Source organism: Sparus aurata, chromosome 23 (assembly GCF_900880675.1).
Source record: "Sparus aurata chromosome 23, fSpaAur1.1, whole genome shotgun sequence".
Lineage (NCBI taxonomy): Eukaryota > Metazoa > Chordata > Actinopteri > Spariformes > Sparidae > Sparus > Sparus aurata.
In genome coordinates this window covers 7034571-7055427 of record NC_044209.1, presented here as the reverse complement: position 1 = coordinate 7055427, position 20857 = coordinate 7034571, and the positions used below count along the sequence as shown (strand labels likewise).

General features: G+C 41.5%; 1 protein-coding gene across 2 annotated transcripts in view; it reads right to left on the bottom strand.

Annotated features, from left to right (window-relative positions):
• The window catches only part of LOC115576331 (myosin-9), a 32676-nt gene that overhangs the window by 8737 nt on the left and 3082 nt on the right, over positions 1–20857 (bottom strand). The window contains exons 2-17 of one of the 2 annotated variants that reach the window (XM_030408882.1): positions 10382–10713; positions 8358–8514; positions 7188–7215; positions 6954–7047; positions 6239–6259; positions 4885–4977; positions 4714–4777; positions 3535–3633; positions 3234–3377; positions 3036–3131; positions 2625–2896; positions 2334–2507; positions 2035–2208; positions 1744–1858; positions 418–605; positions 16–137 (exon numbers count right to left, since the gene is read on the bottom strand). In XM_030408882.1, the coding sequence (XP_030264742.1) occupies positions 16–137; positions 418–605; positions 1744–1858; positions 2035–2208; positions 2334–2507; positions 2625–2896; positions 3036–3131; positions 3234–3377; positions 3535–3633; positions 4714–4777; positions 4885–4977; positions 6239–6259; positions 6954–7047; positions 7188–7215; positions 8358–8514; positions 10382–10708 (2168 nt within the window). In that variant the 5' untranslated portion in view covers positions 10709–10713. The remainder of the gene's footprint in view (positions 1–15; positions 138–417; positions 606–1743; positions 1859–2034; positions 2209–2333; positions 2508–2624; positions 2897–3035; positions 3132–3233; positions 3378–3534; positions 3634–4713; positions 4778–4884; positions 4978–6238; positions 6260–6953; positions 7048–7187; positions 7216–8357; positions 8515–10381; positions 10714–20857) is intronic. The other variant, XM_030408883.1, reaches the window with a different exon arrangement.

Here is a 20857-nt window from a genome sequence, read left to right as displayed (position 1 = left end):
GTTTTATTTTGTTACCTCTGTCTGAACTCCTGGAAGACGATGCGATTGGGGAAGCCCTGTCTGCAGATACGGATCCCCTCCAAGACACCATTGCACCTCAGCTGATCCAGAACCAAGTGGGGGTCCAATTTACCAGCCTAAAAGGGGAACATTAACATCATTATGGCAAAACGAACAAACATATCTTCGGCTTAGGTACTTTCTGAACAAAACATATGTCCAGTCACTTAAAACAGTACATTTTTCATACGTCAGCGGGCAGAAGTAACCATTTAATTCCCCAAACTATCCTAAAGAAACTCAATTTTGTCCCAACTACCTTTATTCCAAACACACAGATCTGGCTCCTCAAAAAGGTTTTTGGTCAGGTTGGAAAATTCCTGCAGTAGAAAGAATAATGGATAATTTCTCCAATACCTTTTTCTCATGGTTGGGGATGATGCAACGAACAAAGTTAGGGTTTGTGTTCCTCAGAGTGGCCATGAGCTTGGACAGCTGCTCCTTGTACAGCTGGCCCACGGTGCGGAACATGCCCTTGCGGGTCTTAAAGGCACCGGGCATCTCAGACATACCAGAAACCTTGTCCAGACCCACAATACGGTCCACTGAAAGATGTGAGAAAAAAATGAGAAAAGAAACATTAGGTAAGAAGCCAGCAGGTTTTAATTTTATAATTTGAATATTAAACCAGGTAAACTCAATCCAAATGCATGTCACAAGGAGTAATGAATGACTATTGTCTCTCCACTTCCTCGTGGTAAATACAAACCAGGAGAGAGTCGAGGCAATTCATACAACCAGGACCAGTGAAACACCACACAAACACCGAGTGAATGAGGGAAGGGAAACAGGAGTTGGGAGAAGGATGACGGAGTGGAGTCACAAAAAGCCAGTGAAGCGTGGAGAGATTACACACCATTATGAAAAAATGTTTTTAAAAATCTATGCAGTGAGTAGAGGCTATTGGCACTGCCAGTCTGTCGTTTTGAGTGGACTATGTGTGAAGGTTCAATTAAATGTGTGTGTCAGGAAGGTGACAAACTTTTGCAGTTGCAGTGGGCATGTATTTCTGTGGTGATAAAAAAAACCAAACCAAACCCATGCAGTATATACCCATCGCTGCAGTACCCATGATCAACACCAGGAGTCCCCAAACAACACTATTACACAGAGGGAAAGAAAGGAGAGTTCAATGACAGAGCATCAAGTGGTAAGACACCCAGGAGATGTTGTTACTGCACAAATAGCTGCTTAAAGACATAAACACAAGTGACATAATCCTAATCTTTGGAAAGTTTAAACACAAGTTGCAACATTAGGAGAAATGGATGGACAGCAAAGAGGTTTCATGGTGAAAATAATGTGTGGACAGACGTTAGGCGTGAGAGGGAAAGACTAAATGAAAAAAGAAACCTGTTCACCTGAGTCTGAGTGAAGAATAGGAAAACGCTGATAAAAATAGGCTCTTTGACAATTCTGTACCTCTGAGACCCAGTGAAAGAAAAAAAAGACAGACAAAATGGGGCCATACAGAGGAAGAAATGGATGGAAACAAGTTGGTTTTGAGAAGGTAAAAACAAAGGTCCACATACCAGACAGTAAAAGAGAAAGAAAGAACTATGAAATGTAAAAAACGAACAGGAAAGCCAACATTAAAAATATTCTGACATCAAGTAGAACCACTGGAGAAGCATCAGTGATTCTTGGGTTAACACAACAAATTTAACATCTGCCTCAACTTACCATCCTTCCACAGCTCAGAGACAAACTTGTCAGTGGACAGGTTGAGCAGTGTTGCCACGTTATCATTCAAGGGGTCCATGTTCTTCATCAGCCACTCGTCAGCCTTGTAGTCCACCTGAGAAGTGACATCAGACAGGCAGCGTTAAGTTACTTTCTTAGACTCCTACCTGTAGGCAATTATTATCAAGGGAGAGCAGGACAAATCCATGACAGACAAAACTAAGACATGTCTTAAATAGGCATCAGAAAAGATTCAATGACATTGCATCATAATGAACTCAGCATTTTTACCTTGCCAGCATAATGGATGATACAGAAGTCTGCTTCATCCTTCAGTTTTTTAGGCTTGAAGAACTTTGGGTGAGTGCCCTGCTCCTGGAGCACCTTCTCCACAAAGCTCTTGTCTGTTGCTTTCGGGAACCAACACTCCTCATCCAACAGAGCCAGGATACCAGGGGGACTGGCCTGCACACAGGAGGGAGAGCACAAGTCTCAGTGCACGAAAAACTACGACTACGAAGTAAAAAAAAAAAAAAAAAAAAAGGACATAATGTGAGAAATTAACAGGTGAGTAAGATTTTCCAACTAACAGGTTTCTCAATGAGTTCAATGCAGGGCTGCAGGTCCAGGCCGAAATCAATAAAGCTCCACTCAATACCCTCCCTCTGGTACTCTTCCTGCTCCAGGATGAACATGGTGTGGTTGAAGAGCTGCTGCAACTTCTCATTGGTGTAATTGATACACAGCTGCTCAAATGAGTTCAGCTGGGAGACACAAGAGAAAACATGGTTAAGAACACTGCTGAGCAAACATGGAAGAGATTTTAAATCCTTTTTAAATACATATTTATATGTACATACTACTCTTCATATCTCATTTACCTCAAAGATCTCAAAGCCAGCAATATCTAGGATGCCGATGAAGGAGGCTCCCTGTCTCTTGGTCTTGTCCAGAGCTTTGTTGATCCTCATGACTAACCAGCGGAACATCCTTTCATATGTGGCCTTTGCCAGGGCCTCCACAGCAAACTCTGCCTGCTCCTGGGTTTGGGCTTTCTGGACGTAGTCTCTGCCTACTTTGATCCTGGGCGACAGGATGGCCCTGGTGAACTCGGTGACATTCATGCCCATAAGGTGGCACACCTTCTGGGCAGCTGTTGCAAAAGAGATAAAACAAAGTAAGTAAGCAGCAGGGGAATCGGTCAAGCTGTTCACCAAAGAGGGGAGAAGATATCAATGATACGTGAAATATAAGCGCAGGATCATCAACGACTTGTGAAGGGTCTGACTTACCGGTGTTGTCGGGCATGGAGGCCTGGTCTGTATGGCGCTCCTTCTTGAAGTTCATGTTTCCTAGCTGTAGCACAGAGGACACCACCTTCAACATGCCTGCACAAAAAGAACAAACAGGAACATAAACATGGTTGATGTGGCACTGGCATTAGATAGTAAGCAAAGGCAAGGATGTTTGAAAGTAATTTGCTGTCTTACCAATCTGCTCATCCTCTGGGATACTCATGATCTTAAAGGCCTCCATGGTCTCTGTAAAGAGGTCCTTGTCCTGCTGCCCAGGAATTGTGACGTTTCCATTTGAAAGGAAGCGGTAGTTGTTGTAATTTTCAAGGAGGAGTTCATCTGAGAGAAAAGGATTAATCAGAGTGAGATAAACAGAAATCAGGAGTTACAAATCTTCACAGGAAGCACCTCTGTAAGACTCCAGAATAAAATACAAAAGATCATTACTACTCATCAATCTGTGTTTAATCAGAGAGCTATGCAATATGTTGCTTACTGCGCAGTTTATCCCCAGCCCCTGTGAGCATGTAGTAGAAGACATGAAAGGTCCTCTCATCTTTGGCCTGCCGAATGGCACGGGATTTCTCCAACAGGTCTAGTCATCAATCTGTCAAGGACAAGTTTTCTGGTACTATTGTGACTATATACACTTGTTTGTAGTGAGATACTGACACATTCCCTGACATGTCTTCAAATTAAGGGTGCTACGAATGATCACGCATCGATCGTTTTTGGCAGATATGCAATGTTAAAAGTTTTAATCGGTGGCCTTTATAGAGCCTGATCAGCTAAACACACTAGACAGATCTCTCTCACACACGCAGTGCAATGTGTTCACGAGGACTGTGTCAGTAGGCCCTTTGTGACAGAGGGAATAAATGTGCTGGTCCCAGTCTCGTAACATAAGGACTCGAGCTGATAGGCCAGCCAGTGTGTAACTACTGCTGATAGTGCTGGGGAGAGAGATCACAATGGTAACAGCGTGAGAAAACATGCTCCTCTATAAATCAGGGGAGTCAGAAGTAGTCATTTCAATTTATCATTTGGGATTGTCCGTTTAAACTTTCTGTCATCCCGAATGGGGGCACAATGTAACATTAATTGTTTTGAGCCTGTAGTATGAGTAATAACAGCAACCGCAGCGGTGCTAAGCACAGCAGAACAGAGTTTCTGTTCAGAGGATCATGAGGAGTTATACTGAACTGCAGTTAAATGTGACAACACAAGTCACACAAAATAAATACTTACTAGTCTCAGTAATGGCAAACTCACAGTACTTTCACTTACAAACTGCACTCAGCTAACCAGATACAAGCAGTGACCAAGGGGTGGAGTAGTGGTATCAGGGCACAAAGACCTCAGTGTACAACTGGAATTTTTCCTAAATTCTGTCTCCCATTTCATTTTCTAAATTCAGTTTTTTACCGTTTGGGGATAACGTTTCATTTTGTTTTGAACCCATTTCTTTCAGTCAATATAAATTAAATATAATTATCAATTTCCTTAACATTTTAATGATGATTTTAATGTCACCTATAACTAACAACTATAGATGACAAAGCGAAAAAACATGATTAGTATCAGCCTTAACTGCTAGCAGTGATTGGCCAAAAAAACCCGATCGGAGCATGCTTACTACAAATGAAAAGAGAAGCAGTGACAGTTTAAAGGATACAAGTTTCGATATTGGCACCAACGATGTAACCATTGACGTCAAAGTTGATCCTGATGAATTTTCCCTGAAGGGGGAAATAAACAGTTTTTAAGAAGGGGTATGACAGTCCAGTTGAAAAACAGGCTGTGAACATAACACATATGAATCAGAAGATGTAGCACCAGGTCTTACAAATCTGGAAGAGTTGTCGTTTTTGACTGTCTTGGCATTTCCAAAGGCTTCTAGGATGGGGTTAGCTTGCAGCAGCTGCTTCTCCAGCTCCCCCTAGAGAAAATAAACAGAGCAGCAAGGCAACATATAAAGTACACTTTCCATTAAATCCAGATAGCTCTCAGCCATGGATTCAAAAACGTATAAGCTTCTTCTCTGATTAATATGCTGACAGTGATTCATCAGTTTTATTTTACCCATGGTATACTTACACCTGAGGAGAGGAGAACATGGAGTGTACAAAATATTGAAACAAAAAGCAATTAAAAGGAGGGATACCATAAACACACACAGCAGTACACACAAATCAAGCTTCCCCTCCACACATTACGTAATGTTAGTGCCCGAATATGCAAACACCCAGAGACCCTAAGACCCTCATCAGTAACCCATCACCTGTTACCCAGAGAAGAATAATACAGGGAATCCAGAGCACAGAACAAACAGTCATCTCAGATTCAGCTAAGACTCTAAATTTCAGCCTGTTCTGGCCTTTAGTGAAGTTTCTGCACTTACAGAGTACACACCATTTGGCCTATTCTTTTACCCATTTGGTTGACGATCACTCATATCCATCAAGCAAAAATATAGGGTGATATCAGCTGAAATCAAAAAGCTACCGCTCTGCTGATTAGCACATATAGCAGATGCTATACGTTGAGTGGGCAGAGAATTCCATCAAACAATGACATTCTACTGTACAAATGTTTGTCAGAAGCCTATGAGCGGATTTCTGAGCGACAGTGCAGGCTCGCTGACTAGACCATTGTTATTTTACTGAACCCTCTTAATAAAATACTGCGAAGAAAAAAATCATGACATTTACTATACAGGAGATTTTAATGTGTCTGTCTGGAGCGCATTGAACTACGTCTGCTGTTACATATTGACTGGCAAAGCAAAATTTTAATGCAAAAAAAAAAAGAAGCAGAAACTTCAGACTCGGGTGCACGCACAGAGTAGCAATACAAATTATGAAAAATTCAACCAGACAAATGTATAAATAGATCTATCAGACCAAACAGTGCTGTGTTTTTTTTCCAGCAAAGACCCCTACCCCTTATCCTACTATTGTCTGGCTGAATTTTTCACAGGAACACATAAGGCTGCCACTGATCTGCAAACAAACTTCCTCCACACTTCCTATTGGCTGGCAAGACATGTCACCTCTGCCCTTAATACAAAGTGACTCCCGCAACAGTGCGCTCCAGCGAGGGGAAAGGGAGGGAGGATGAGGGGGTGAGGGTGGACAACGAAGGTGATGACAGAAGCAGGTGGGGGAGGAAGAGTGCATGGAGGGAGGGAGTTAACTCACATGTGACAGGATCGAGCTGTTCTGTTGATGGGAAGAGAGAAATACAACAACCTCAAAAAGGGATGATAGATGTGGTTTCATCAAACCCCACTGTCACATCTATCATAGAGCTGGCAGACCAGATAACAGAAGTGCAGGTTTTCCAGCGGAGTCTGACGTAATGCTTGACTGCTAGTTGATAGACTGAGTTTTATTTCTCATGAGGACATGCAGTAAAATCAGCAAATCCAAATACATCACAGATGAAGTAAGGACTCTGGTCTATATAAAATGTCAGCACCAGAATCCTTCAAATCTATACTATCGTGTTTCTGTGCCTGCAGTGCCGTTATCTTGACTGCCACCCCTTTTCCTTTGATGGCAGCTCTTTTCTGTGGCAGCTGTACCACAGAGGAACTTGTCTACTGCAGAAAAAAAAGCAGCTTGAATACAATAATGTGATGATGATTAATAGTCATGAATATGGTCACAGTCGCAATAAAAAGTCACTGATCTAGTGTGCAAAGAAGTGATGGGGATGCGTTGCTCCTGTAAGATAAAAAGCACTGGAGGAATGAATGGATTGTGGGTCACTTGAAAATCAATTAACAGCAGGAGTTGAAGTGAGAAATGAAGGTATGAAGTTGAAAGATACAAGGAATGACTTGGAGGATGTAGAGGAGTAATGGGAGAAAGGTCTGAAGGATGAACTGCGTGGATCAGAGGCAGGACTGACCTGATCTTTCTTGGTCTTGTGAGAGGAGGCCACATGAGCCAGATACTGAATCACTTTCTTGGTGTTCTCCGTCTTACCAGCACCAGACTCTCCTCTGAGACAAACAGAGAAAAATATAAAGGGTTTAGAGATAGACTGTCTAAATATAGAGTGAGACACAATAAAAAATTATCCAATGAATATTAATTGCTAGTCTAGTGTGTTATGGGAGGTCTATGTGGATTTGTAACTCACGTGCAAAGAATGGACTGGTCTTCACGATCTGCAGAGAAGACATGCAAATGTTACAGTACCTCTGCAGAACAACAATGCTGCTATTCTAAATGAGCATATGTTATCATCATAGTGCATACAGGATGAACATTGGCCACAGACAGGAAGTCAATATCCGGCTTCCTGTGACTGGAAAGAGGTGCTGCTGTAGGTTGCTGACTAACTGGCAAATCACCCATCGCCCGCCTTAATGTTGTGTGAACAACTATTGCCAAACATGGAGAAAAAGAGCACCAATGGGACAGGGGGGAGTTGTTTGAGTGGTGTGCATGATGGACAACACAGCTCGGCACGTGAGGAAAAGAAATGGGCTGGATTTCCAATTCAAGAGAACATACGGGGGGTGGGCTAAAGAAATTCATTACAATACAATAGCCAAGCAGGAAATACCAAGTAGGTGCTCGTAATGTTCACAAAACACTGCATATTTATGTATGGGGCAAGGGTAAAAGCCTGAAAAAAGGCAAGATGACGCATGCCAAACACAGGAAATCTGCATTAGCAAAGGAAGAAAAGCCCTTAAAAGGATGTTTTCTAACATAACAAAAATTAATTGAGCTGCATCAGTCTCAAGAACAATTAAGAAATTAAAGTTGGACAAAATAAGTGTCAATTGCAGTTTGTTCTACACATGCCCTGAATATATTTCCAAAGAATTTGACAATTAAAATTATAAAAGTATATAATACACACATGCCCCATAAAAAAAAATTAAGCTAGAATTAAGAGCATCTGGTATTTTCTGAGACCAGTGGGGAAAGTTATATTATATGAAATGCTCTGCTGGCATTAAAACCATTATTCTGCAGCAACTGGTCCCAACTGTGCACTACTTGAAGGCCCAAACTCTGTATACAAGCATCTCTCATGCACCTCATTTACATTTTTAGATACAAATAAACTTCCAGCATTACTGAATGTATGAGTACAACCTGGTCTCTTAGGAGCCTTATACTTTATAGCTCTGTGTGACACCACTGGAGCACAGTAGCTTCATTGACAATACATTCTTAAAAAGGGATCTTACAAGCTTGGGCATGCTAAAATAACTCTAGCAATAAAATAACTTCATGTGGGCCAGCAGACTGGATTTCACTTTCTCATTTCCTTCTGATGTTCTCAGCGACGTACCTTGCATCATGCTTCTGTAAGATGTGTCAGTGATGGCATAGATGTGAGGCGGCATTTCATGCCTCTTCTTCCCCTTGTACATGTCAACAATCTCCTCTGAGTAGATGGGCAGGTTCTTGTAGGGGTTTATGACGACACAGAATAGGCCAGAATATGTCTGCAGGACAGATAGGAAGTAGTTAACACAAGCTGAATTTGAACATGGAATGAGAAGAAGTGAAGGTACCAGTCGAGGAGGAGGGTTTTGGTTTTAAAAAAGGGATGGATTAAATGATTTTAGGACAAATCCTGGACATAAGTGGTGGACAATCAGACAAAAAAAAAAAATGTATTGGTCTCAACCCATGTATAAAATATAATCCATGAATTGCTGTGTTGCTGGCTATAACTCACATTTTGTTATTTACAATATGTCACTCAAGGAAGCGCCATATAAAGTAATTTGTCATATCAGCATAGCAATCTAGTTGGCTACATCAACACTAGTTATTTCCTGCAGTGCCAATCTGCTAGTTAATGAGGTTATGTTAAGTTTGGAAACAGAAGTAAGAGGACATTAAATACTTGACGATACGTTTCTGTCCACAATTTCCCTGAAAAGTGAATCTAGCACAAACAAAAATTGTCAGATTGCCCATCCCAACAACAAAAGGAGATCTGTTTGTCTCCATTCAATGTGGAGAGCAGAATTAGGATCATGGAATTGGATACTGGTAATTTCATATACTAATGTGCAATAGCTCCATCTTAAAATAGTTGTACTCGGCACAAAGTCATTTGATTAAGGCTTACCCATCCCCCATCGACACTGAGCTGAAGGTTTTCTCAGGAACTCTGATTTGCTACCCTCCTATATTATGTAATCTGAACCCCGCCCTGTTGCAAGTTTAAACTGATGATTGACCTTGGCAATGTAAAACTACAGCTACTTGACAACTTAGGTGAGTAATATCTCAGATCTACACGGGAGATTTATCTTGTCTGCTTTGAGGCCAACATTAAAATCCTTCTGCATTCTTTTCTATAAGCTCTACTAAATCACTTTGTGTATCTGGACTCAGTTCTCCTTCAACCATAACTTCTAACTTTTCTCTGTTCTACATTCCTGTGCTGCCCTCCAACATCTCTGTACCAGGCATATCTCCCTCTGTTGTACACCAGCTCTCCCTTGAGACAGGGTCAACATAATGACTACAGAGCCAGGAGGGCAATCTAACCAACTGTAGCCTGGATCCCTGGAGGGAGCAGTTTGACTGTGTTGATGTGACCGGGTCACACCACAGAGTCAAAGACACCAAATCACTCCCAGCCCAGCATATGGGGATAAATAACATTAATTATGGCCACAGTAATAACAGCTACAGAACGATTTACATTCCATGTCCATCTGTGCAAAAACTGGACCCCCTCCCTCCCTCCCTCCCTCCGTCTGTCTGTCTCCCAACTCCCTTTCTTCACATCTCTCATACTCTGCATTGTTCCCTGGAGCGTCCTGTTTACAAGATAACTCCAAACACAGAGAGAACAGAGAGGAAACAAGACTAGAGAGACTGAGAGGAAGAGAGTGTAGAGACAGACAGCTTGCATACCATGAGTACTAGTTTGGGACCAAGCTCACTTTCTATGCAGTGACATTTTGCACAAATTGGGGTTGACTAAAACAATGGGACTTAATGAGATAATTAGATGGTTGGACAGGGAGATAAAATGGTTTGGAGAATGGCCATGGCAGATTGTTTCCTATAAGCCAGTGGGGATTTTAAAAAACAATTGATAAGGAGAATGCTTTAATCTTGCCAACTGGACCATGTTTTCCTACAAACTGTTTGGAGGACAGGCACATCAATAAAACAGAAGCAACACAATGCTGGAAAGTGTGACAGATCTTTTATATTTAAAATTTAGATAAAGAATCCAATAAACATCTCTAACTGAAACTATAACTGTGAATGAAACTAAAATTAAGACAATTCAATTTCATCATTATGAAAGGTATGTTACATCTGTGACTGCATCATACTCACATATATGAGACCAGAGTAGTATCTCTCCTTCAGGTTGTGCAGCACAGAGGCCTCGTTCAGGCAGGTGAGCTCAGCCATGTCCTCGACCTTGCTGAACTTGGGGGGGTTCATCTTCTGGATGTCATCCTTGTTCACCTTGATCTTCTTCCCAGAGTCTGCCAGCTCAACCACACACTCATCGCCGCGCTCCTCCTTCACGGAGCCGGCCTCAAAGCCCAGGCGCTCTGAGGGTACCCATACCAGCTTCTTTGTGGCCCAGTCAGCCTGTGCCAGTGGGTTGTTGACCAGATTGCGGTCCACGTACAGGAACTTGTCTGCGGCGGACATGGTGGCTGTTTAAGAAAGAGAAGATGTGAAAAGATTGTGGTTAGTGATGTTGACATCACAGACAACACAGCAAAGATAAAATATATACACATTAATCCCACTGAAATCAATTATAATAATTAGTTGGTTAATTAGAATTACATCTAAATAATATCTGGCAGAAAGGCAGGGGGTTGCATAAAAAAAAGCTTCCTTTATGGGACCAGGCCTTTGCTACCCTTCCTTCTTCAATTTCTGAGGAATGCAAAGGTCACCACTGATGGGATGTACAACAGGAAGAGTCAGCTCCAGTTAGGTCGCCTCGACATAAAACATGACCATGTCTCTTGGCTAACTGCTGTGAACACTCCATTCATAATACCATCTAGGTGACAGGGGAGAAACTTGTGCCCAACATCACAGAGAGTTAAGCTGACCTCCCAGCAGAGGTGCCTCCAGTTTGGCTATAGGGGTCCTACAAACATAACTCAGTACGTTTACATGCACAGCTTAGTCGGATTACAGCCATAGTTGAAGAGTGAGATGAAGCTACATTTTTGTACATTTCGTATATGGTGTACATGATGATTACACAAACTAGATGCACAATGGTGCTCTTGCTTGCGGTTATTTCCGAGGAAAGACGCCGCTGCTGCCGTCCTTCTACTTCCGGCTCATGGCCCCGAGAAAGAAATCGCAAAATTCGATCCTATCTAATAGAACGTATACATGCACGAGTAATGCGACTATCAATCGAATAATTTAGGTGTTTTAATCCGACTATGAGAAAACCGATCCGGTCCGATTTTAGTCAGACTAAGGTGTATACGTGCATCTTCAAAATCTGATTATAGTTGGACTACCCCAGTAATTCGGTTTTCTTGAGTGTCATGTAAACGCACTGTCTTTCTGCTGGTGGGAAGCCTGTGAGGGAGCGTGTCCTTGTGATTTTTCCTAGTGGTTGGTGTGAGAATCTGTTAAGGAGGTGAAGGGGAGTTTCTGAAGGGATTTTTGGATGATTCTTGAGACATCTTTAATCTCTAGATGATTTAGGGCTGTTACCATTCAGATACTTCTAGAGCACAAACCTGGTGACTAAATCATGAAAAAGAAAAGTCCATTTTGTGAATTTTACAGTTCATGTGAAGCAGACAAAACACCCCACATAACATAAAGGAGCAAGTTTCATTTGAGGAAATGTTTGTAGTTCACGCCACATGACTTGAGTTTGAAAGTTTTTTGTATTTCACCGTCTCTAGCATTTTAGTGATGTGTCCAATGTTTCTTGGCAATTCATCCTGGCACCTTTGCATGTCTTGAAAAAAAAGCAACAAATAATCTACATCTTTTGCAGACCCAAAAAATATAAGTTAGTAGCAAACAGGCTTCTACAGCTGTTAAGAAAGTCAACAGACTAGGCACTTAACACAATTTAAGTAAGGACTCCAGTGATTATGAACTTTGAGTACTGTCTTCAAACAATGTGTTTCTCAATGTTTTGTTGCAAGGAGTGATGAGCAGATCCGAGTGGGTTTGTCACCTGTCAAACTAGATTTTGCTTCCCATCAAATGTGCAGTAATCCAAAACAAATCTTTGACATTAAGTGCTGGAAGCAGAAGTTTAATATCAAACATGACCATGTGAAGGCATATAGACAAAAAGCTCTGCACAAGCTGCTCTTGCTTAACTACACCTCTGAACGCTTGAAAATAACATCTTCTTAACAAGGAGTACTGTGGTTTAACCCATATAGAAAGTGACTAGACAAGTATTACCAGTATCCAGGAAAGTCAACCCGCCCAGTGAAGGCAGGAGCAGAGAGATTCTTGGCACTTAACTGAGCATGATGTACTTTCACTGATACAAGGGCACCAGACTTTACCATGTCAATTATCATTCCAGCACAGCAGGACCACCACACCGTTTTCCAAGCACCACCAGGGTCTCTCAATGCTCCCATACATCCACCAGAAAACAGAGCTCCCCTATGGAAGTTCGTCTGCAAACGCTTTGTTGCTCATATGCAAACACTAGGGAAATCACAGCAGAGGACAACTCTAGGTGGAGTTTTATATTGGAATTTTATCCAATGGGACGAGGATCTGGTGCCAAGTTCTCACGCTCAAAACACTGCTCATCACAACCCTGCAAAAAATACTTGCTTACTCAATGTAAGAATAATAGTTTTAAAAATAGGAACATGTATTATCCAGAAGCTAAGCTAAAATATCTTCCCTCCTAAATATATTTCACTGATTTTATAGCCTACTACTTGTATTTTCGTACTAATGGAATGCGTGACCAAGACCAAAAACATAGTATTGTAGTATATGGGCATTTTGAAAACCTAGGCTATATTGGGTACCAGGAAGTTACTTGCCATACTAATCACATCTATATCAAATATATCTAGAATCTGTTTATACTGGCCAATATAAGCCTGGCCTAGCTCTACTTCCAATGACTGTTTATAAAGGAATCATTGGACAATTACTTGAAAAATGCAAATTAACTGCACATCATTCCTCAACTACACTTAAAAAGGTTACAGGCCCTTGAGAGTCTTTAGAAAACAGAAAAGTTTAACAGGGTTATGTCGGTCCTGTCCGTTCCAGCACATTAACCCTGATCCAAGAGGGAGAGCCATTCTTCTCATGACCCCTGCCTCCCTCTATCCTCTATCAACGCTCTGTCAGGCTGTCCTACAGCTGACGTCCATCACTGCTCAACCCACCACCAGACTCATCTCTTGTGCACTGAGTCGACCCCATCCTGTAACAGAACGTGGGGCTAATTAGTCACGCTACACCTCTCAGCTGGCTCCAAGCTTCCACCTCTGCCTTTAGATACCCTCCTCTCCCTCTCCAGAGTCCTAACAGCCCCCTCCCCTCCCCTTATGTTTATCCAGTCTTTTCAGGGTCACATTCCTCCCATACTCACCCTTTATCAGGGAGAGACAGCGAGCAAAAGCATTCCACAAATTTCTGTCCTCGGTCCTCTATGCCCCCCCTTACATCTCTCTCAGACCAATTCTCTGGCTTTCTTTCCAGTTTTTGCCCTCCCCTTATTCCCATCACACTGACAGGTCACATGTTCCTTCAGGGGTTCCATCACTCAGGGGACATCAGCATCAACTCACACTGGAAACAGACCCATAGCTGCATAATACGAACAGACCTGAGCACCCTCAGTCCCTTTGTGTATGTGTCAGTATGTTCCCATGCTCCCTTAAAACTCACTTGACCATTACTCACTCCAGCACATTGGATCAGCTGGCCCCACACAGGGCTGAATATGAGCCATGACTGATTATAATCCCTGTTGCTTTGTTGTTTGGCAAAAACAAGAAGTGAAACAGAACAGGCTGAACACACCCAACGCTTGGCTGTTGCTTTAACTTGCCATGTTGTATCATTATACTCAAGATGCAGGGAGACATGATGGCCACCATGAATACAGCATCTCATACACTTCTAACAAATAATAAATATCCACCCGTTGCTGTGATAAAATTACTTGAGTATGTATTGCTTTAAGAAGTCAGTTCAAGTAGTAATCAGTAATTGTAAACAGACCATTTCCAAGTGACTGCAGATCACATGTTGCAGTGCAGAGACAGCCTGATCACACATTTCTGTGAGCTGCTGACTCAGCTGGACTAGGATACTAATTATCTTCATTATCAATTGCTCAGACAATTATTTTCTAGATTCATTGTTTAGTCTAAAAAAAACAATGAAAAATGTCCAAATAGTCGACCCCACAATGATTTAAAATATATGTTTTGTGTGACCAACAAGTCAATACACAGAGATAGTCAATTTACTATTTCAGTTCAAAGTTTCAAAGCTGAAACTGGTAAGAGTTTGGCATTTCTGCTTAGAGAATGAACTACATGTTAATCAAAATAGTTGCCCATTTCCAAAGATCAACAAAGCAGTTCAGCTCCAATTTGGACAGAATTATCAAGGCTGTTGATGTTTTCCTCAGTCCCCCTCACATGCTTGCCACAGATAACTCTGTGACACACTTCAAACTGCCTCTCCAGAGTGACATGAGGACTAAAATTACTCCAACAGCTATTCTAGTTTGACAAGAGCTGTTCTATATAGAAAGTAGAAAAAAAAAAAAAAAAGAGTGAAAAAGAACTCCCATCAGACAATTTCAGATGTAGGCCTTCCCTTGTGGAGACTGTTATAGTAAGACATGGATGTTGACTTGACTTTGAGATAGAACAGTGTGCATTAACACTCATCCCACCCCCTAACTTGGCTAAGGTTTCTTCTACTTCCCTGCCAAGTCATTTGTAATCCGGTAAGAATCAAGGCTTCCCTGACTCCATGTCACTTTGCAACATCACTCAGCTGTGAAAACATTCACCATCAATTCTGTTGAGACCCATTTACAATGAGATTAGCTGGTTGAGATATTCACAACAAGGATTACTCATTAATTGAATACATGACAGTCAAAAGAACACACATTTATATTGAAACTAATCCTTGGCAAAAATCCCTTTACGAAGCCTGACTGAGATGCCATTACAGGATTATATTCTAAAATTCCCAAATTAAATCAGAGTTAGCAGTGACCTGACAAAGCAGCAGCCTACTTGAAAGGAGGAAGAGGAACCATAAACTAAATAACACGAGGAAGAAAACGGAGGCCTGTTTTAGAAACCGGCCTCATCACAGAGACCAGAATGTGGTAACAAAAAGGAAGTAAGGCAGCAGCCGCAACTTTGAGAAAGAGGTGGAGGAGGAACGAGGAGAGGACAGGAAAAGGGAAGAGCTACAGAACGTCCTTTTCAGCCCGCTTGTCCCGTTTAGAAAGCAGGTCAACCTTCGTCTATAAAACTGAGGCAGGCCATCCACCCATCCATCCATCCATCCATCCATCCATCCATCCACCCAGCCACCCACCCATCCAACTTTCTCTCATTCCTTTCCACCTCTCTGACTCTCCTGGAATTACTGTAAAAACCGGGAGTCGTGACAACCTCTACCACAGCATGACAAGAACATGTGCAATCAAACCCTCCTCCTGCTCCAGCTAAAGCAAACTTATAAACCAGCTGTGCAGTGTTGACCGACACATTGACAGGAAAATTATTAGAACGACAGCCAAGTCAATAAACCTGCGCTCCCTCCAACTGCATCCCAGCTAGCTTAGGGCGAGCCAAATCTCCTCATCCTCAGCTGTCCTCTTCATGCTGTGGATATTCTTTCACACTTTTGTGACTCTTGTCTGCTTGGCTTCAACTGTTTATATTTCTCTTTCCAACAAATACTCCAATGTCTATTTCTAGCGTCGGCCCCTCCTGGGTCTTGGCTTTACCACTTTGATCCCCCTCACAGTCCAGTGATCTACTGACTGCAATGTTGCTCTCTCACGAAAGTCAGAGTGGGTGCCAAACCAGGACTACAGAGGTACAGAGTCAGTTAAAATTCCTTATGGGCTCACACATCGGCTCTCTCCCCCCCTTCACCCTCTGTCTCTGAAAGTGGGAAGGGTGGGGCAAGGACATGAGAGGGGAGGAAAGAGGAAATGACAAACTGAGAAAACTATTTTGCCATTTGTGGAACTTGTTGAGTGTGAGTCTTTCAAGGAGGAGGGAAGGTGGTGTTCTCTTGAGCACATGCTGAGTGGCTCGGTGGACCAAGAAGTAAATTAAGCCCTTGCTGGAAAATAACCGCACTGCATGACAGATCTACATCACTTTCCACATTACTTTTCACATTCCTGCCACAACCACGATCCAATTTCACTTTCAACAGTAAACTGGCCAATGCCATCTACAGTTTACAACTTGAGGCCCCTACTAGGTCTTACTAAAGCCCTCAGCAATCACCTACACCAGTGGTTGCCCACCTTTTAAGTCTACTGTGCTCCCACAGCCCCATAAGGAACCTTAAGTCCCTCTTCACCAACACTACCAGTCAAGTATCAAATGTGTACACATTAATTGATCTCAAACTGGATATAATTTTACTATTAATTATGTAAAAGTCAATCTAATTGGATAAGTTTTAATAGTCTTATACAAAAGAACTGTCAACAGGTACTTTATACCCCTCTAGTCGTATCCAGACCTTTGGACTTTTCAGTTTCCTCCAAACGAAGATTACAGGTGCGAAACTTCCTCTAGACTGGAGCCAGACATGGATTCATCAAAAAGAGGAGGTCCCAGCCCAGATAAAAGAGGACCATAGCCCCGTTTGTTTCTATGAAAATTTTTTTTGGAGGGTTCCAACTTTCAAACCAATTACAGGAAGTAATGGCAAATTATCCTCAGCACTAGTATTAGGAAAAAAAAGAAAGAAAAGAAAAGTGCAGCAGAATTCAAACTCATCTCGAGATTTGTACTTAGAGATGGTCTTGCTGACAGTAATGCCATAATAATATCACAGTTGCAACAAAGCAAATCTTTTCACTAATTTTCCTCTATTCAAATTAACAACACACTGACGTCGTCAGATGAATGCCTGTCTACAAAGAAATCGGTTGCAAGTAAAGACAGACGCAGCTCTTGTTGATTAAAGTGACAGAACGTAGATATAGCATTTTTAGTATTTTAGTGTGCTGAATTTCAATGTGAAACCAGCATTACTCACAACAAATGTATATAATGCATACCTACTACTAGTGTCAGAAGCTCAATATTTCAATAAATATTACTTTATAATGTTTTATTTATTATTTCAACTGTTTAACTTCCCTGTTCACTTGCCAACCAGTTCTCACATACTTGTATACTACTATACAAAGTGGCTGAGCTACTCTACAGCCATTCGACATACCCACTTGGGTGTACAGTATCCTTGTTTGGGAATTACTAGCTGACATAATTGCTTCCATTGATACTAAACCATGAAAGTGCAGGTATCAAGTGTTTAGCTCCATTTTTTAACAATCTTTAAGATGACCGTTTTAGGCCTGCCTACTGTATTTCAACTATCTGTCCAATTGGGGTGAAGAAGTTAGACCAACTGAACAATTGACTTAAATGACAGGGAGGACAAATAAGTGGGAATAGGGCGTTGGGTCTGATAAGAACATCATTTCAGGGTCATAGAACAAATTCCACATCTATCATTCAAACAGCTATCGGATCACAGCAGTGAGTGCACAATTGACTGGTTCTTTGACAAAACAGAGCAGTTGCTGCACCAGTTTGCCCTTTCACGAAAACACCCAGGCTGTATTGACCATTAGATAAATAGATAGCTGGTTACGTAAGCCTTTTAACTGACTGTGAAAGAATGCAGAGGGGAGTTAAGATACACATTTCAGTTCGTCAGCAATACTTTTTTCTGTGGAATGCTGCACTGGCACAGCCAAGTCTTTTATTTCAGACAGACCCAGTGAAGAAAATCTGCTATAACTACTTCACTTTTGCTCTTAATTTTCATCCAATCACCAGACGGCCTTCCCAATATATGATACTTTATGATTATTGTGTGGCTTGTTTCAACTCTATCACTTGTTATCTCTGGTAAGGGCACTCCCTTTGAGTCCCTCACAGACGACACAAAGCTATCTTATTCAAACAATCATCTTGTCAAACAATGCATTTACAGATTCAGAGTGACAGGCGAGTATGACAACGTGGAAAACTGGTGTGCAACACAAATTTAGACTGACATGAGTAAAAAATGTCCAATGGGAGACAGAAGGTAGCTCCTTTTACAAAGTTTAAAGTGTTGCACCCTGTCTAAAGCACTAACCACTTCACTATGGAGGCAGACACGCCTGGTGTGCAGCTCACATACAGCCAGCTATGGACAGTCCATTTGTTGACATGTACAATAATACAACGAAGTAATTACATAACTTAACTTGACATTTTCCTAACCTGTTTTGAGTCAAATGCATTGCATGTATCGAGTTTTAAGAACATCACTACAAAGACTGGCAACTAGAATAACCTTACAAAAAGTATTTTCTACAAGGAAGTTGCAAAGGCAAATGGACAGCCAAGTGCTGAGTATCACCTAATCATTAAACTGGCACTCTAGAGTGAGCTGGAGTAGGTCGGTAATCTCTGATCCAGCATTACCTCATTTATGCCATAAAACAGAATGCACTATTATGTACCGAGTCACAAGCAATAGTCCAAGTCAGAGCACAACCATTTCCTGGTATTGTTCTACTCTATTGAAACCTTACAGGTGCGTGCTGTGAGGCGGAGGAAGAGGAAAGGACAGGGTAGTGGCAAACAACACAAGCAGAGGAAAGGGGGCAGGGGAGGTGAAATGAAGGCAAACAGACAGGGAACAGAGATCACCAAGAAAGGTCTGATGAGAAGACTGACACAATGAGGGAATGTAAGAGAACAAAACAGCAGTGAAAGGAAACCCACAGCAGACACTGCTGCAGTGCAGATATATCCTTGTGCCCAGTCAGTTCAACCATTCTGACTGACGCAATTTAATTATGCCGTTCATGTCAACCAGAAGGAATATGTTTGGTCAGAACAGAAATAGATGAGACAGCAAAGACATTTTTTTTTTTAAAAGAACCGAATTAAAGGCCAGCATTAATGATATATGGCACAATGTACAGACAGAACATGGTTTGTGTGCACGCTGAGGTCTGTTGAGTTTGATAATGTCTGCTTTATGAAACAAAGAATCACATATTTATGTCTCCTTCTGAAAATACTAGTGACTTTCTAGCAGTGATGGCTATGAGGAACCATATAACATACTGAGAAATAGCATGATCAGCTCTGCCATGGTTAATGGAGAATCTGAACAGACTCCGCTCTGACTGGAATGTTTTGCCTGCATGAATGAATATCAGCTGACTGTGTAGGAAAGTAAGGATATGCATGAGACTTTAGTGCCCTACTGATCATCAACTAAATCCATTGTTGAAGTATTACTAGAAAATACATGAGTAATGTACTAATAAACAAGAACTGGTTAAGTCCAGCTCACAACCTCCTTTTCAGCTTTTAGGACATGTTAACATATTGTAAATTATTGAAGGAGTTTGCTCAGACTGTGGTTTCAACAAATCTTTTATTGTTGCCACATACAAATTGTGAAAATCAACTACAATTCAATCTTTATTTAATAAATAATAATGTTTTTACCCAGCCAAAAGTCAAAAACTCAAAGATATTTCATAAACAATCATTTAAAGACAAGGCAACCAGAAAAAAAAATCCCATATAAGAAGCTGGAGGCAGTACATTTTTAAAGTCTTTGCTGAACAAAATGTCCAACAATTAATGGACTATCAAATCAGCTGCTGAATAATTTCCTTTCGATGCGTTAGCGTTTTAGCTCTAGCCCAAATAAAGCAGCTTTTGGAGCTCTTCCAGCCTGTTGTGTCCTATATTTGCCTTCTCTTAGCCTGACAATCTGAGTTTAAGGAAATAATTGAGCCTGTGGATACAGTTCAGGTCACAGACACGACAGATATAGATAAGAAATACTTTATCTGTTAAAAGAACCATGAGATAACTTTGGGTTGCAGTGTGCCAAACTGTGTCACACTACTCTCCCCACGCTACAATCTAATTTGCAACTAAAACAGGGGGCCTGCGAGTAATCTGTCTCAGCCACGATGACCGTCCTTCAATGAAATCCAAACAGCCCCAGGCATGTTCACGCAGACGGTATCATTTTGAGGAGATTTGTGCACACAAGCTGCCTGTTCACTTTCTAAGATGTCTGTGTGTAATTTTGTCTACCCTACAGTACATAACTCTCCCAGGGGGGCTGCGAGCATGGACATTGCTGACACAGAATGATGGAATGTAACGACCTCTGCAGGGGGGGGCTCTATAACAACACAGAAACTGGCAATAAGTGAGAAAAAAAACGAGCCTCTAGAGAAACAGTTGCACAATGCATTGCCAGAAATCATGAGTCAAATGAAATAAGAGAAAATGACACACTAAACATGTCATACGATGTGCCCCTTTAAGGCTACGTATTACATCTTTCACAAGCTGCAGAGAAAAATCACTGGGACTGGTCTGTAAAAGAGTAGGTGTGTCTTCTTTGGAAACAACAGCAAGTGAGATGGCTTTGAATCAAGCTAAATGGGCCTACATGCACACACCTGTTTGTACATTACATGAAACAACTGTGATTACTTTTTCTTCATGAGTTTCACAATCATTTCTATGCCTGAGTATCAAAACATTATTAATG